The sequence below is a fragment of the Haliotis rubra genome, unplaced genomic scaffold, assembly GCF_003918875.1.
Source record: "Haliotis rubra isolate DU_JTF1 unplaced genomic scaffold, ASM391887v1 Scf597, whole genome shotgun sequence".
NCBI classification, from domain to species: Eukaryota; Metazoa; Mollusca; class Gastropoda; order Lepetellida; family Haliotidae; genus Haliotis; species Haliotis rubra.
Window position 1 is genome coordinate 261,447 of NW_025767298.1, and position 17,225 is coordinate 278,671.

Here is a 17,225-nt window from a genome sequence, read left to right on the forward strand (position 1 = left end):
CCTGGATCTATTTCGGTGGACTTTGCTATCGCAAATTACCTGCCTTTGATTTTCATTGCCATTTTACGGACCAATCAAACGTCGACATCAGGGAAAGGGAAGAGTAATGGAGGAAAGTCATATTACACAGAAATCAGGCCACCGCAAGTATTAATGGTCAAGAAAATAATCTTTTCATCAAAAAGATTCTTAGGGCTTTCTTTTAGTATTCTTCAGCAGGGGTTTACCTCAACTCACAACAAGGGGCCACAAGGACCCTTAATTATTCATTTTAAGGGTCCTCTCAGACACTATAAGTGAGTGAATGGGTGAGAGTGAATTAGCTTTATACTGCTTTTAGCAATATTCCTGCAATATCACGGCAGGGGACACCAGAAAAGGGCTTCACACATTGTACCCATGTGGGGCATCGAACCCGGGTCATCGGCGTGACGAGCGAACACCATAACCACTAGGCTACCCCACCGCCCCGCGGGCAATATGAGAATCCTGTGAAGTAACAGTGTAGAGAACTGTATGTTTTGATAATTTCTTTAGAGCCGAGAATGAATCATTGATCATGTGGACTGATGGATGAAATGATGCACGTACATGCTGTGACAGAAACAACCAAACACTTAGACTGACTGACTGTTTGGTTTGACGCCGGTTTTAGCAATATTCCAGCAACATCACGGGGGGACACCAGAAAAATTGTACCCATGTGGGGAGATGTGTTGATCGAGGCTTTGACCACTAGGCTACCCCACCGCCCCAAACACTTAGAAAAGTCATAGATGTGTTGTGGGTACAATTAATAATACTGTGCGTCCCTGTGGACACAGTGAATGACTTTTTGTGTCTATTCTCTAATAGGCGCACATTTGCCCTGGGCATAAAACCTTGAATCAGTTTTTAAACATTGAGTTTATCGCACAGTCAATCGGTAAGACTGGCCACCATGTTCCTCATAGCCAGCCTAACGTGCTGGTTGGGATGTTTTTTCGAGTAACATAGAAAATCAATTTGGCGAATGAAAATATAGGGCGGTTAACAATGGTTATTCACATATTGTGAGAACCATGGATATTCAGCCTGGGGTTAGAGTTTACCAATCTGCAAGCCATGGAGATATATGATTATTAATCTATTTATTATGAAAATAATAACGATTATGATTCAACATACTGCCTCCTGTAAGACCATGATTCTTCAATGGCCGATGGTTTGTTGCAGATGTAGGGAAGTGAAAACATAGAAGCATCTGTTGTCTGTCCATGACAGACACACTCCTGCTACAATGGCATATTCAAATATACAATCAAGAAAACAACCGCATTGGTCAAACCATATAAATAGTTACTGAATATTCAACTGCTGTAATAAAACAAACCTTAAACGAAAACCGGTAGACTAAAAATAACCTTCAATCAAAATTTTAACAGAAATAAACAATTCCAGAGACCGTATTGAAAGTTGACCTGTAAAATGGAAGACAGATAATATAACTGGGACTGGCAGTTATGTGATGAAAGTGTGTGAGAAAGAATTGTGGCATGAGGTGAAAAATTAATGATTAAGGAGTTCCCAAGAACATCAAGAACCCCATCCTACCCCCTCCCAGCCATTTCCAACACTGTCCAAACTACCGTAACATAATGAACTACGTATATCATTATATATGTCAGGGATAGAAATACTGTTTTTTCTAAGTGTGCCTTAGGGTACCAGACAAATATTTTAGATGTGCCTTTCAGAAATTGAGTATGCCCACATGTTTTTAGAATAAATGACAATGATGATGATCATTTGAAATTTATTGTTAAATAAAGAAATGGGTTAATGAGCATTCAAATATGTATGGTGTTATTCAATTTGGAGAAAAATAATTGTTTTGGGGATTAAATGACTAAATGTGAGTTATGTCTCTGAAAAATCAGGCGTGTCAAAAGGGCACCGAGAACATTTTTTAGCCGTGCCATTTCAATATTTAACGTGCCATGGCACACTAATATATGGGGTATTTCGAACCCTGTATGTGTATGTATGAGTAAACCAGGAATTTACTGGATGCCAATTATCATGTTCAAAAAGCGAAAATACAACTGTTTGGTTTGTTGAAACTTGTAACACATGTTATATTCTTGTGCTGATATACTGTACAAACAGTGCAAAAGAAAAGAGATGGAAGAAATCCCTCAGAGTAATATTTAGAGGTGGATTTTTAACTGAGACTCCCTACCTGAGAATCTAACTCTATCCCTTCATGAATTCAATTTGTTATCTGCTATGTCTAGAATCAAATATTAATAAGCCAGGTTACACTCACTGCAGGTACTGAAAAAAACCCCTGAAATCACACTGATTAACGACCCAATATTCGTGATATGTATCATATTTGCCTCATACTGGATTTGTTGGAGCACTACATAGTATCATGTCAACACAGGCAGAACTTTCAACACAGTCTCAAAAACAACTCACATACAAACTGTTCCGTTATCACACATATCAACCAGTGATCTTCATAAAAAATATCCATTTTACAAATTTTCTAAAAGAGGTATTTGCCTACAGGAAGCTGTTGTCACCAGCGGACCTGCTGCTTGTATTCGTCCAGAAGGCTCCAGCGTTTGATGGTCTCGTAACCGAGAATGATGAAGAAGGAGAACATCACAGACTGCACCAGACGAGCCGTCAAACCCTTCGTGACGATCCAGAAACGTTCCTCTTGCCACAATATTTTCACAGTGTCCGAGAAACTGGTCCCATCAACCTGCGTGGATGATTGAAAAGCATGGATTGAGTTTGTTTGTTTGTTTGCCACACCAGGGGTTAAAAAATCCCATTGCCTGATGCCCGGGACAAGTCAGTTTTCATTTCGGGCAATCAAATAATGGTATCTTACTTGTCCGTGGGCTACCAGATCATTTCTGCTTACGGTTTCAAACTGCAAATAAACTTGGATATATCTGCTCAAAATGCTATTAAAATTTGACACGATACGAGAACGAAAAGAAGTAACTTTCGCAATGATAATAAACTAGAGTTATCTTTCTTTACCATTTATATCACTCCTCGATAACTAGTCCAGTAAACAATAACATCAAATACCATTTTGATTCATAATTAGATCATCATGATTATGTCATAAAAATCAGGGCAAGTGGAAAATTAGTCAGGACAAGTTACTTTCATAAAAGTGTCTTTTTCAGGGCTCCAGATAATTTTTCATGATCAGGAGTACGTACTACTTATTTTTCAATATAGGAGTACTGGAAAACAATAAGAGTACTGAATGGAATTTAATGGAGTATCAGTAATCTTGTGTTTCGTTTCATATATGCACCACAACATTGCTACTCTTGTGTAAACAGGTCAGTACGTAATAAAACAATACCTTTTTCAGATAAATCGTCTGTAACGATTCTAAGACCTGCACACCATTGCTGTGATCTAGAGTTATTTTCTAAATTATTTCCTACCGTAACTCGGCTTATTTTATATCCGTACATACCGCCAATTTGCCCTTATCTGGAGCCCTGCTTTTAACACATTTTTGAACCCCTGACACTGACAAATATTTCAGCTATTTGACAGTTGTAATCGAGTCTGTCTGTCACAATCCAGTGACTGACACAGTGAACAGATAATATAATTCTGTCTGGGAGCTATGTGATCAAAACAGCTTTGAGTTTGTTGCAGCACTTGGCAATATTCCAGCTATAAGGCAGCGATCTGTTAACAATCGAGTCTGGACCAGACACTCCAGTGATAAACAACATGAGCATCGATCTACGTACTTTGGATGCGATGACATGTGTCAACCAAGTCAGCGAGCCTGACCCCCCGATCCCGTTAGTTGCCTCTTACGACAAGCATGGGTTACTGAAGACCAATTCTAACCCAGATCTTCACAAACTGCATCAAAGAACACTTCTGTAAACCTTGAAAGAAATCAGCATCAATGACAACTCTTGTTGATCCTGCTTTTGTTTGAATGAGGATGAAGAAATGCTGACCTCTTTCTTAGGAGTCATTTTGGGGGTTGTTGATTTCAAGGTCATCCATGAAAATAATTCTGTGGTAAAAGTTGTGACAATCAATTTGAAGATTGGGAAATTGTTAGAAAAACAATGCAATGTGGGTTCACAGTGAATTTGTGCAATGTATTTATCAAACAGATGTAACACACCAGATGATCAAGATGCGGTCTTACCTGCACCTGTGTAGATCCGGGTTAGAATGAATCTTCAGTAACCCATGCTTGTCGTCACGAGGGTAACTAACGGATCGGGTGGTAAGGCTCGCTGGCTTGGTTGACACATGTCGTCGGTTCCCAATTGCGAAGATCAATGCTCATGCTGTTGATCACTGGATAGTCTGGTCCAGACTCAATTATTTACAGACAGCCACCATATAGCTGGAATTTGCTGAGAGTGTGGCGTAAACTAAACTTACTCACTCACGGTCTTACCTGCATCCGTGCTCTGATGAGGTCGAGGGGGTTGGTGATGACAGCGGCGGAGATGCCACTGAGAGGCCCGGACACCACCTGTAGCACCAACCTCGGGACAAAGGCAGGGGCAATACTGGCAAGCATATCTGAAGCATAACATCAGAGAATGTTGAACAGTAATAATAATAGTAATAATATAATAATAACAACACACTTCTAATGACCCTGCTTTCCAACTTCCAGCTAAACAAATCTAGGGTAGATAGACTCCAGAGAAAAGGAAGGTTGTTAAGTGAGTTCAAAAGGATGAGCAGTGAGTGAGTGAAGTTTTACGCCGCACCCTGCAATATTCCAGCTATATGGCGGCGGTCTGTAAATAATCGAATCTGGACCAGACAATCCACTGATCAACAACATGAGCATCGATCTAAATTATTTCCTACCGTATTGTGCATATTTTATATCCGTACATACGCCGATACGGCCCTTATCTGGAGCCCTGCTGAAGATCAATTCTAACCCGGATCTTCGGGTTTGAGGGGAATTGAGTTTTCATATGGAAAAATTATTAACAATATGAAAACTGCCGCTGTTATGGAAAATATTGAACAAAAATGTTTGTGCTAAAATAAAGATATAATTTACTCACACAATACACATAGTTCGGACTTTATTCATGGGTTGCTTTTATGTGTTAGAGACCCATGCATAAACATGTCATCACTCCATGGTGTGAAATATATTCATTTTAAAAATAAATAATGCATTTCTCTCAATAATACTAACTATAAGCCCTCTGGGAAGCTACCATATAATTTATTCCCAAAAAGAATTACACATTTAGATTACAACATTGAATTAAAAAGTTCGAATGAATAAATGCAATGTTGCATTAAATCAACTCTCGCACCCTCTCCCGACTGATGATGATTTCAAGTGAACCCCACAGAGTTATGTCTCTTGGAGCTCTCTTTACGAATATAATACTCACAACTTGTGATTGAAACCAGTTCGGAAAAACACTGACAATGTTTTCGATGTATGGAGCAATCATTTACTTTCCATATATGGCAAGTGTTCCCTGTTTGGAAGCTGTTGCTCCTCGATGTTTCAATTATAGATTTGAGGCAAGTCATCAACAGGAAGCTAAAGTGAGTGCATATGCGTTGATTTCGTTTATTGCTCACTTATCATCAATTTGCATTGGACTGTGGATCCGATTCAAATAGATGAGGTGAGGTGCTCAGTGCAACCTTACATATAAACCTGAAGGGTGCTTCTCACTATATATTGCTCATATGGCTTCGTTTTCGGAATAATAACATGCTTGAGGTTTTTGCTTGCTCTCAGGTTTCCTTTTTTTCAATAAGACCTATTTGCTGGTTTTACTTTTGTAAGTAAGACCTCTTTCCAGGTTTTACTTTTTCCTAATTCTATATTAACATCAACATTCAAATTCACACGATATGTTAGTGTTTTGAAATCAATTGAAAAATAGCATCAAAGATCAACTTTAATGTGCAAATACGTTTTTCCTAGCAGGATTGGAACCATTATATTTCAGATTCCTGGCGGACGCACTACACCTCACAGCCACCTGGCCCACAAAGAGCGAGTGTTGAATTATCTATTTATAGTTAGGCCTACTGTCATTCAATTGATTTTACTAAGCTTCAGTTACTGTTATGTAGCTTCATTACATTGTCATCTAATTATCCATCATTGACGGTTTATATGTATAATAAAGCACTCCCTCCTCGGTTATGGTTGGGAACGACCATCGGTGGAGAGAAGTAAGACCTCGAGCCTCTCAAATAGCTCGGTCTTACTTCTCCACACCCTCCGTCTCGGTCTTACTTTCCCAACCATAACCCTAGTGGAATCGTGCTTTATCCTACTTACATAATAACCTTGTTGAACCAGACAAACACACTTTGCGTATGCTGCTTGATATAAAATTATATAAAATGGCAGAGTTTCGGAACTGATTATTTCGATCATCATTGTGATAAAACTGGTCTGTGTGTATTAAGATCATTTCATGTTAGTTCATAAAATTTGATGACATCAGGGATCAACCTGGTCCTCGATTTGGGTGCCATGGCACAGTAAACATGGTAAATATAGAAATGGCACGGCTGAAATATCTTCCCAGTGCCCTGGCATCACACCTAAACTTGTACTAACAAATAATTTTCACCATGATTCATATAACGGAAAATGCAATAAATCGGATCAATTCAAATTATTGAAGACCAGTTTTTGCACCCCATGAACGTTGATGAAACTCTTGATTGATAGTATGATACACTCAATCTCACATCCTTATATGGGGGCAGTGGGGTAGCCTAGTGGTTAAAGCGTTGGCTCGTCACACCGAAGACCCGGGTTCGATTCCCCACATGGGCACGATGTGTGAAGCCCATTTCTGGTGTCCTCCACCGTAATATTGCTGGAATATTGCTAAAAGCGGCGTAAAACTTAACTCAGTCAGTCAGTCAGTCCTAATATGGGCATGGTCATTTTGAATTCCAGTGCCCATGACAGAAAATCCTGTTTTGGGTGATAACATGGATCAGTTTATGGGTCCAGGGCAAATGAAGCCATGACAGTGTTCAGGAAATCATGCTCTGAAGGTTATAGGTTTACATGATGCATACTGATTTACTAAAGAATAAATTGAAATAAAATAATTGTTGTAACAGTTCAAGCCTGGATCATCAGAAAGATGGGCACCCTAATTTTCACAAAGGCACACTTAAATTATCTGCCTTGTGCCCTATGGCACCCTTACTCCTAGTCCTATCCCAGGCAGGGGTGCAAATAACCCATTGCCCCACGTCAGAGTCAAGTGTTTTTTCTGTCGGGCAAGCAAATTTGTATTTCACACTGTACCGGTGTCCAGTTGACTTTCCAATGTTAATTAAGTTGTTTGTTTAAAAAATCAGCAAGAAAATGGCCGGTATAGTGGAAAAATTATCAGGGTAAGTGACTTTAGGGACCGTTCATAATTTATGGCTAGAGGGGGTGATGATGATGTTTATGGAGGAGCATGTACAATGTGGATGACCCCCCCTAAAATTTATGTACAAAATAAGTGATCCCCCCCCGCATTATGTACAAAATCAATGACACCCCCTCCCCTTCCCATAATTTCTAAGCATAATTTTAAACATATTTTTATGTAAAAAATTGCTGACCCCCTTGTATGCGTGTATACAAAATTGCTAAAGCCCCCTAGCTCTCGAGAACAAAATGGGTGACCCCCTTAGAATCATCATCACCCCCTAGCCATAAATTATGAACGATCCCTTACATGTGCCATTGTACCGGAGTACACTGGCAATTTTAAAGTTATTTCCACCCCTGCCTGGACATAAATAGTAATCGTCATTCAATCCTACCCCAAGCCAGTTCTTCATACATAATACGGTGAAATGAATGCAATCCTTGCGCACATTCTTCCATGATGTTGACCCCAAGAATTATTAGCAACACTCGCTTCCTGCTTAAGTTTTTAAAGAATAAAATTTGTGGTATGATTATTTCTGGAAAAATTAACAGAGCTGATATCATGAAAATATTAACAAGAACATGCACTGGGTGAGTGAGTGAGTGGGTGGGTGGGTGAGTGAGTTAGTGAGCTTTTTGACTCTGCGTGAGTGAGTGAGTTGAGTTTAACATGTTTTTTAGCAATATTCCAGCAATATCACACCAGAAATGGGCTTCATACATCATACCCATGTGGGGAATCGAACTCGGGGGTCTTTTGTGTGACGAGCGAATGCTTTAACCACTAGGCTACCCCACCGCCCCCAGGTACAATATAAGGGTGGATTAGGTAGTTTCAGGTTGCACCAGTGCAACTTCTAAATGTTTAACCTTGATGACGGAATGTCGAGGATACAAACCCATGAGGTAATGTCGCATATCGACTCAGTCTCCTACCTGAATAACTGTCATAGAAGAACCACCAGAGGGCGCTGTTTGGTGCAAACACAGTCAGTGACACAAAATAACCCTTGTAAAATCCAAGCAGCCCATTTCGCTTGTACACTTCTCGTATAACTGCACTTACTGCACCAAACCGTCTCTTCTTGACCTCGTCAGATATTTCTAATTTTTGTAAACTTGATAACTTCTTTTGGACTTTTTCACTGGAAATGTCGGAAGACCCTGTTTTTCGCCGTCCCATCAACATAAGGTGCTGGGTTATTATATCAAGAGGCACTGACAATGTCTGTCCTACAATGGAGGCACCTCCTCCAGCTATGAAAGACCTTGTTTTGCTATTTGTTACAGATGTGTTTTCCATGAGGTAGTGGCGAGTGCCCTCGTACGTTGAGATGTATGCCATCGACGGAAACAGCTGCAAACAGCTTACCCAGAAGCCTCGGTACAACCCGGACACGCCCTCATTTCGCGCTATTTTCACAAAGGCGTCAAAAGTCCCCTTGTAAATCGTATGACCCTTTTGAATCTGAAGCCTTGTTTTCACCAGCGTCACTGGGTATAAAAGCGTGCGTATCGTCATTCCACTTGCAAACGTCAAAGGATAATACTTCCTCTTATCCATCATATTTAATTCAATGACCTGAAGGTCATCAACCTCGAAATTCATCTTGCTGCCTTGTATGGTGAACTTTTATCCCATATATTGAAGTTTTTAAATCAAGTGTGGGTTGCTGATATTTCCATCCAGGGTGTCGGGGGTGACCATGGGTTCATTCTGTGTATTTTGGACCCGTTTCCTCTGCTGATGCCTTCAACTATAGAAATAAACATCCACATTAGCATATTAAAAAACCTAAACTCTCAAGAAAGAGAAGCAGGCCTTTCCTCTACCATGGTAACCATCAGAGAAGCAATGAGGTATTTGCACAGAAAATTGTCTAGCCAGTTTGATAATCAGAAATATTATCAATGGGAAAATTATGTTATCAACATGAAAATTGTGATTTGATAATATCTTACAGAACCTGTTGAAACAAAATAAAGATAAATTATCAACATTACAGTGAGCTTAGACTCAGAATTATTCCGCTATATGGGCCAATACATTTAGTCTTTACTTATGGGATGCTTCTAAATTATGTTCAGGAAGCTGTTTTATAATAATAATAATAAATAATAGGCAAGCCTTTCCATCACAGGGATATGCTCAAAGCGTTTCCTGAGCTTAAATTAAAACTATATACAGCTGGCAGGTGTGGATGATTGGAAGTTTGGTCTGTAAACAATCAATATATCCCCATTCACAGAGTGGGTTTAGTTTTAATCAATATTCCTGCAATATCATGGTGGGGGAAATGGGCTTCACACATTGATCTGAATAAAACCCGGTGAATGCTTTAACCACTAGGCTACCCCACCCCGTGCCCCCTATTCACTAGAGAAGGAAAGGGTATTAATTTCTTTTGGACAATTTGCTTAATTTTTGTTCAAAGTTACACTACTATACTTATCTAGTGGTTTGACGATTCATCGATACGCATCGATCCATGGGCTGCTGATACAGTGAATAGATACCAAGTTTTACATTGTCGTATATCCCGATACGATACTTCAAATGGGCCACGATACATCAATGTTTTACTTTGATTATTGCCAACTTGCGATTATCTGTCAAGAAAGACTTGCTTTTTTTTTGATGATTAAAATATATGCATACTTATTTTCCCTTCATTAGTTTCTCTGAAATTCGTGCGTCAGGAACTGTGTCAATCAAAGTGCTCGCATTATATTAACATTCACAAAGTCTGTGTATAAACTTAATTATCTCATTTTCCAAATGAACATAGAAAAACGCTGGCGGAATTTGACGAAATACTCTAAAATAGTTTTATTTTTATCTTAAGGTGTTTTATAGTTGGTGTTAGAAGATTTTAGTATCGTGATACATATCGTATCACCACCCTTGTATCGGGATTTGTATTGTATCGCAGCTTAAGTGCACGATACTTTGGCAATATATCGTTGTCACTAAAATTTTAGTATGGTGATGCATCGTATCGCAGGTTGTATGCCAATACCAGCACTATACTTATCTAGAATCTATCAGCATTAGATATTTTGCTAACACCATCAACAATATTTTTGTTATTTGCATCACTGCTCCAGGCCAGTTTCTCACCATTCTGCTTTCCAGCTTGAATATTAACATGTGCTGGGTGCATTATGCAGAACCAGTGCAAGTTCTCAAAGATAAAATCAGAACCTGTGCAAGAATACTTTTTGGGGAATTCAATATATTTTGCCCCTCTGGGTCCAGGGCCTTGTAAATTTTGCTACCAATGAATAGCCATTCTGCATGAAAGGGTGACTACCAAAATGTATTTGTTCATGTGCTGCCCTAAGCATGCTAAGTGTGTGACAAAAGTGGCATGTTGCAGTAACAGTCAGTCTAAGTAAACTTAGCCTCAGTATTATTCGTTACCCTACTATCCTGAGTACAGGAGTGTAACGAATAGTACTGAGACTAAGTTTACTTAGACTGCAGTAACAGTGATATTCATGTGTACTTGACAATAAGTAGGGCACATCTCTTACGCATTATTCACTGTAGTGGAGTTCATGTATGCATGACGCCTACACTGGACCATCATATATTATATCAATCTGTACTGATCTGAACTGACAGAAAATAAATTGCTGGAATGAAGAGTAGACATAATAACATGAATGTCGGAATATTTCTTAAACTTGTTAAAATGAGGATCAAGTTTTCAAGTTGTAATTACTTGACATGCTTAATTTATATTACATAAGAAAATGAAAAGAGATGAATTTTGATACAAGAACAGACATGATAGCGAGTGAGTTTAGTTTCATGCCGCACCCAGTTATATGGCGGTGGTCTGTAAATAATTGAGTCTGGACCAGACAATCCAGTGATCAACAGCATGAGCATCAATCTGCGCAATTGGGAACGATGACATGTGTCAACCAAGCCAGCGAACCTGACCACCCGATCCCGTTAGTAGCCTCTTACGACAAGCATGGGTTACTGAAGGCTCATTCTAACCCGGACCTTCACAGGTCACAGAAATGATACTCACAAATAAAAAACCATAATCATTTCAATCAAAATCTTGTTATTGGTTGTGAAGAAGTTTTATCAAGTTTATATGATGAAAACCTTACCATTTTTTCCGTTGTTTTAAACATCACTCAGCAAGTCATACCACGAAGTCCTGTTACATAAAGGAAAATAATTCATCAGTGATTAATATTAGGATCAACGTCCCACATTGTAAGGTTATCACAGCTTTAACAGTACCTGGACACAAAATCCAGTTAAAACACCTTTAGGACAATGATCAATATAGACAGAGAACATGTAATAATCACGTGATGTGATAATATCCTACCACATGGTATCTGATAAAGGATCCTAATGATGTCAAAATGATTCCCTGTGACATTCCCTGTCACTATATTGCCTGGTCAATAATTCGGCTAGAATGCACTTTACCGGGCGCAGCCCTCGCTGCTCCCTTTACGTGTCAGATTTCGGAATGTTTGATGTGCTGCTTGACAAGATTGCAAGCAGTAAATTATTGTTTCGTGTTAACAACAATGAGGTTGTAGTTTCCCTGGTCTTCCTATGGACTTGTTACACGTAAACACTGGTAAATGTTCGCAGTTTCGCTGAGTAATACAATTTTTGTCCCAAGAGAAATAACGAAATGCCAGTAGTTCATGTGAAACAATGATGTGATATTTGTAAAGCGAGGCTGGCACCATCTAGACGTGATCATGAAAAAAACACTGCAATTTGCGGTCACCTGATCAACTGAATACCATCACAGCTGAATACTGACCCGCTTTAGAAATGGTAATTCATTTGGCATTTCCCAACCCCAAAAGCGTCTGGGTCAGATATCCTTTTCTTTAAAACAAGTGCCCAAATACAACAACGCGTATTCAACTAAACACTCAAAAAATGAGTTCTGCTAATCACCGTTTGACTTTCTCCTCCAGATAATCAAACCGGAAGCTGAAATGCAACCAGAAACAACAGCTCCGAGGTAAATATTACTTTAAAAAAGGATTCCATTAGATAAAAGTTTTTATTAATCATAACACTTTTCCCCTTTCGAAGTAACTTTCTTGCCTTAAGAGTTCAATATCAAATCACCAAACGTTTGAAACACAGTTTCTTTTACCATTACGAAAGGTATCACACTTAGATGTTGTATTCGTTTGAAAATAGGTTTCCGAAAACAGTGTTCTCCGAATACAACATATTAGTGGCTGTGAGGAAAATCTTCCTTGAGTGAATTTGCTGCTACAAAATCGACGAGAAAGATTACGGAAGATGAAAATCGTTAGCCAATATATTTCTGTAAGTTTCATTACAAACAAGTGAAATGGCCGATCACGTGTAGCGTGTACACCCGTTGTATGGTCAGTGGAGCAGAAACGCCACTGGCGGAATAAGGCGAGCATAGCCGAGGAAGCTCGATGATTTTCTCTTGTGTTTACAAATATTGATTCATAACGATCAACTTTTACTGCCACAGTTAAGAGAATCATCTCACGTGTTTATTTCCCTAAAACATCAAACTAACAAACAAACAAAAAAACAACACAAGTTCACACACAGCAAAACAACAACAAAAACAATTGCTGAAAAATCGAAACTTTTTCTTCATAAACATTCTCATACCGAAATATAGAAAGTGAAATAAATGATTTGTACCTGCTCTATGTCGACAGTTTCTATCTTACTATACTGTCATTTGTTTTGTTTGCACGTCGTAGCCTATAATCCGAAAATTTATTTTAAGTCACCTTGTTCGTTCGAGGCTTTCGTGGACTCGGTTACAGCTGGATGTACCGTTCATAATTGATAGCTGGTGGGTGGGGTTTGGGGGGTTGGGTGTCACTCATTTTGTTCTGTGGAGGTAGGCGGGGGTAATAAATTTTGTACACATGCACAAGCTAGGGGGATCATCAATTTTGAACATAAACATGTTAAAATGTTATGGGAAGGGGAGGGGGTCATTGGTTTTGTACATGATATGCAGGGGGTGTCACATATTTTTTACCGTAAATTTTAGGGTGTGTGGGTCATTCACAATGTACATGCTTCTGCATAAAAATCATCATTGGGGGTGGGGTACCATAGTGGTTAAAGCGTTCGGTCGTCACGCCGACGACCCGGGTTCGATTCCTGATATCGGTACAATGTGTGAAGCCCATTTCTGGTGTCCCAGAAAAAGCGGCGTAAAACTAAACTCACCCATTATGGATGAATCATATCTGGTACTGTCAACTGCTGGGTTAATGGAGTGATTTGTATCCAAGTCACACCACGCGAAAGGACGATATTTCCCAAATGTATGCAGAGGTTAGCTGGTTTTCAGAATTTGTATGTACTGGTACTGTGGTGTCAGCAATTTTGCACATAAAAATATTAAAAAACTTTGCTTAAAAATTAAGGGAGTGGGTGAATTTAGTTTTACGCCGCACTCAGCAATATTCCAGCTATATGGGATGGCGGCGGCCTGTAAATAATCGAGTCTGGAACAGACAATCCAGTGATCAACAGCATGAGCATCGATCTGCGCAATTGGGAACCGATGACATGTGTCAGCCAAGTCAGCGAGCCTGACCACCCGATCTCGTTAGTCGCCTCTTACGACAAGCATGGGTTACTGAAGATCAATATTCTAGCCCGGACCTTCAGGGTTAAAAAATAAGGGAAGGGGGTGGGGGTATCATTGGTTTTGTACATGATATGGCGGGTGGGTGGGGGTGGGGGTGGGGGTGGGGTGGGTTACCCACTTACTTTGTACATGAACTTTAGGGGCGGTTTTTGTAACCTAGTTGTTTAAGCGTTGGCTCGTCACGCCGAAGTCCCGGGTTCGAATCCCCACATAGGTACAATGCGTGAAGCCCATTTCTGGTGTCCCCTGCCGTGATGTTGCTGGAATATTGCTAAAAGCGGCGTAAACCAAATTCAGTCAGTCAGTCCATGAATTTTAAGGTCATTCACATTGTACATGCTTCTCCCTAAAAATCATCATCCCCGCAATTTTATAGCCATAAGTTATGAACGGTCCCTAACACTTAGTCATATCCCAAACAGTATCTCTGGAACCGCCTCAACATGTACACCGGCCTCACGTGAGTGACAAAAGGGCGGCAAAATATCAGTCTCGGCTCTCACCAACACCAGCCACGACGACAGCTTGACAACGACGTCGCGTGGAAGCACTCAGGCATTGCACAACCAAACAAACGTATCGCTGTGAAATGTTCTGCCAATCATGCTGGATCTTGCCGCAACCTCTTCCATTCTCTTCTGGAACGTCCTGTGATTTTGTCTCGAAGCCTGTCATGCATGTCGTCTGCTTCGCCTGGATCAAGAGGGGCCATCTCCACAGCAGATTGTAAATTATATCGTGTTCACCAAACTGAATAATTCATATCATATCCTTCATGAGCATATACCTTGATTTATTTAATTAAAATATCAATGTAATTATAAACGCCCAAACGGTCTGTTTAAATTGAAGTTCCAAATAAACAACATCTCTGAGCTCATTTGATCATTTGTTCAATTGAAATTATTTCAGTTGAAAATATCTTAAGCTAGCAACATTACAAATTGAGCAACAGCGTAAAAGATAACAAACTCGGCCTACTGCCTTATTACCTCATAGTTTATTCAGCCATTATGGGAGCGGCCGTCTGCCTGAATTGTATTTGTGGATATGTCTTTATGTCGGTGTTTCGGCGTACATTCATCCCAGTAAAGCTAGTCAGGTAACAGGCATAAAATTCCATTGAAGCCGTAGGGCGTTACACTAAGGACGAACGATTTAAAATGTAATCGAAAATACACTATTGTCATATAGAAATCGTATGGCAATCCCCCGCTGTGATGTTGCTGGAATAGTGCTAAAAGCGGCGTAAAACCAAACTCAGTAGGGCAATCATTATGACAAAACCTTTTGAAAGGCAGAAGGCATTGAGTAACTTCATGTCGGGACGATGTCACAGCCATTATTTGCGGTAATAAAGAACAGCGCATTTAAACATGTGCCAATGGTCCCCTTTTGTTTAAGTGTGCTTTGACTACAAGCAAGTCAGACGTTGTAACGTAATATCCTGCATAGCAACATACCTCACTGGACGTCTAAGTTAGTGCATGCTGATACTTGTGTTAACTGACTACAATGGATTTTTTTCATGGTTATGATTGATTATGACGATACACTGGAATAACGGATACCGACTGAGCTGTCGTGATGTGCATGAATATGCGTGAGACTACATTGATGTTATAGCCCGACCCGCGTATTTCAGTATTTCAAAATATCGATCGAAGAATTCACCAAGAACACGTTGATTGAGTAATCATTGTAATCTTGCAAAGTGGATTTGTGTCAAAGGTAAGTGTATATTCTTATGGTTGTATTGTACAGACGGAATATATCCTGAAATGTAGTGCCCGTGTGAAAACAGCATATTTTTTTCAGCGGATTAGCAGAAAGTACGTTTATTTGACTGCTCATTATATGAAACTGAGCGGCGGACATAATGGATGTTGGTGTCGGGTGCCACTTGGTTGACCAGTGAGACGTGACACATCAGTGTGTCAAACAGCTGAAACTAACTTACGTGATCAGTTATAAGAATCCTGAAACAATGTATAAATATTTTAAATATTACATTGACACGTGCTCTCGGGGTAGTTTCTTTGTCCACCCCCCGTCATCCGTGTCGAAACCCCCATGCCCAAGTTTACCATTGTTACAGATGTGCAGTGAAGCTGTTAATAAATAACTCAATATTATGATAAAATATTTCATGAATCGTGCTTTCAGTTAAAATTCATGTGATAATTGCAAATATATTTTGAAATTGTATAATGGAGAATTATTTAACCCCGGCAGACTGGTGGAAGCGTGCGCAGCAGAATTCTACTTCCGGCTTAGTTATACAGAAAAAAATCTCACGGTAATTTTAATTCCTGCATGTGAAGCAAAGCTTAACAGTACAGAAAGTGCATGTTTCATATTTGCTTGACCAAGTTTCTTATTACTGTACACGATATGAAGCTGACCGATAGAATGACCCTTTGAAGACGCATGTACTGCAATCAATAACACAGGCAGGCACTTTACACTGAATGGGCCGTTGTCGGCACGGGTACAGATGAGTACCCACGGGGCGTTTCTGTGTATAGAAACGTACCCTAGCCAAACTCAGAATTCGGAAACGTGCTCTAGGACGAGTCCGTTCTACATTGTGTCGTTTTCTAGATCGGAGCTGTCATTCTATTGTATTAGATGCATTTGATTGCGTTATATGGAAAAAAATAAGACCAAACGAGCATGCCCTTTAACCAATGTTTCGCGATGCACAGCATCACTTGCAATCAGTTGAACGGCCTTACCGGATGCGTTTTGTATTTTGACTTTATTTAGAGTACATTGTGCAGAAATATACTTGGGGTGCATATCTGAAGCACCTTTATAAACAACGACTCTTTCAGCGTCCGTTTCTTTATTTTGTATTTGTTTAGAGTACATTTCTGTATATACAGAAATATACTTGGGGTACATATCTGAAGCACGTCAACAACGACCCTTTCAGGGTCCGTTTCTGTATTTTGAATTTGTTTAGGGTACATATCTGTGTACAGAAACTTACATGGGGTACATATCTGTAGTACCTGTACCGACCACGGTTTCAAATCCTTCGAAGTTTGAGTGCTGTTTCACTTTAAGTTGTTGTACAGTCACTTCTGGTAGTTGTCATGTACCGTTCG

General features: G+C 39.7%; 2 protein-coding genes across 3 annotated transcripts in view; one reads left to right on the forward strand and one right to left on the reverse strand.

Moving 5' to 3' along the window:
- Window positions 1–2,020: 2,020 nt before the first annotated feature.
- Window positions 2,021–12,599, reverse strand: LOC124255199 (solute carrier family 25 member 44-like). Of its 2 annotated transcripts, none has more exons than XM_046689037.1 (5): window positions 12,402–12,599; window positions 11,582–11,631; window positions 8,387–9,207; window positions 4,457–4,584; window positions 2,021–2,755 (listed from the first exon to the last, which is right to left on the reverse strand). In XM_046689037.1, exons 3-5 carry the CDS (start codon window positions 9,057–9,059, stop codon window positions 2,567–2,569), a joined length of 990 nt encoding a protein of 329 aa, XP_046544993.1. In that variant the 5' UTR covers window positions 9,060–9,207; window positions 11,582–11,631; window positions 12,402–12,599; the 3' UTR covers window positions 2,021–2,566. The 2 variants fall into 2 exon arrangements, with proteins under 2 accessions (XP_046544993.1, XP_046544994.1); XM_046689038.1 differs by lacking the exon at window positions 12,402–12,599 and adding an exon at window positions 12,262–12,395.
- A 2,750-nt stretch (window positions 12,600–15,349) lies between these two features.
- Window positions 15,350–17,225, forward strand: part of LOC124255180 (sodium-dependent dopamine transporter-like) — a 55,931-nt gene continuing 54,055 nt past the window's right edge. The window contains exon 1 of the mRNA XM_046689022.1: window positions 15,350–15,843. The gene's annotated coding sequence lies outside the window, so the exon portion shown is untranslated. The remainder of the gene's footprint in view (window positions 15,844–17,225) is intronic.

Bases quoted from the DNA above. Each gene is read 5' to 3' on its own strand.
- LOC124255199 (XM_046689037.1), bottom strand. From the start codon at position 9,059: ATGAATTTCGAGGTTGATGACCTTCAGGTCATTGAATTAAATATGATG. The intron at 4,585-8,386 runs GTAGGAGACTGA...GTTATGCTTCAG, and splicing joins CTTCTATGACAGTTATTCAG to ATATGCTTGCCAGTATTGCC. The intron at 2,756-4,456 runs GTAAGACCGTGA...TCATCCACGCAG, and splicing joins TCATCAGAGCACGGATGCAG to GTTGATGGGACCAGTTTCTC.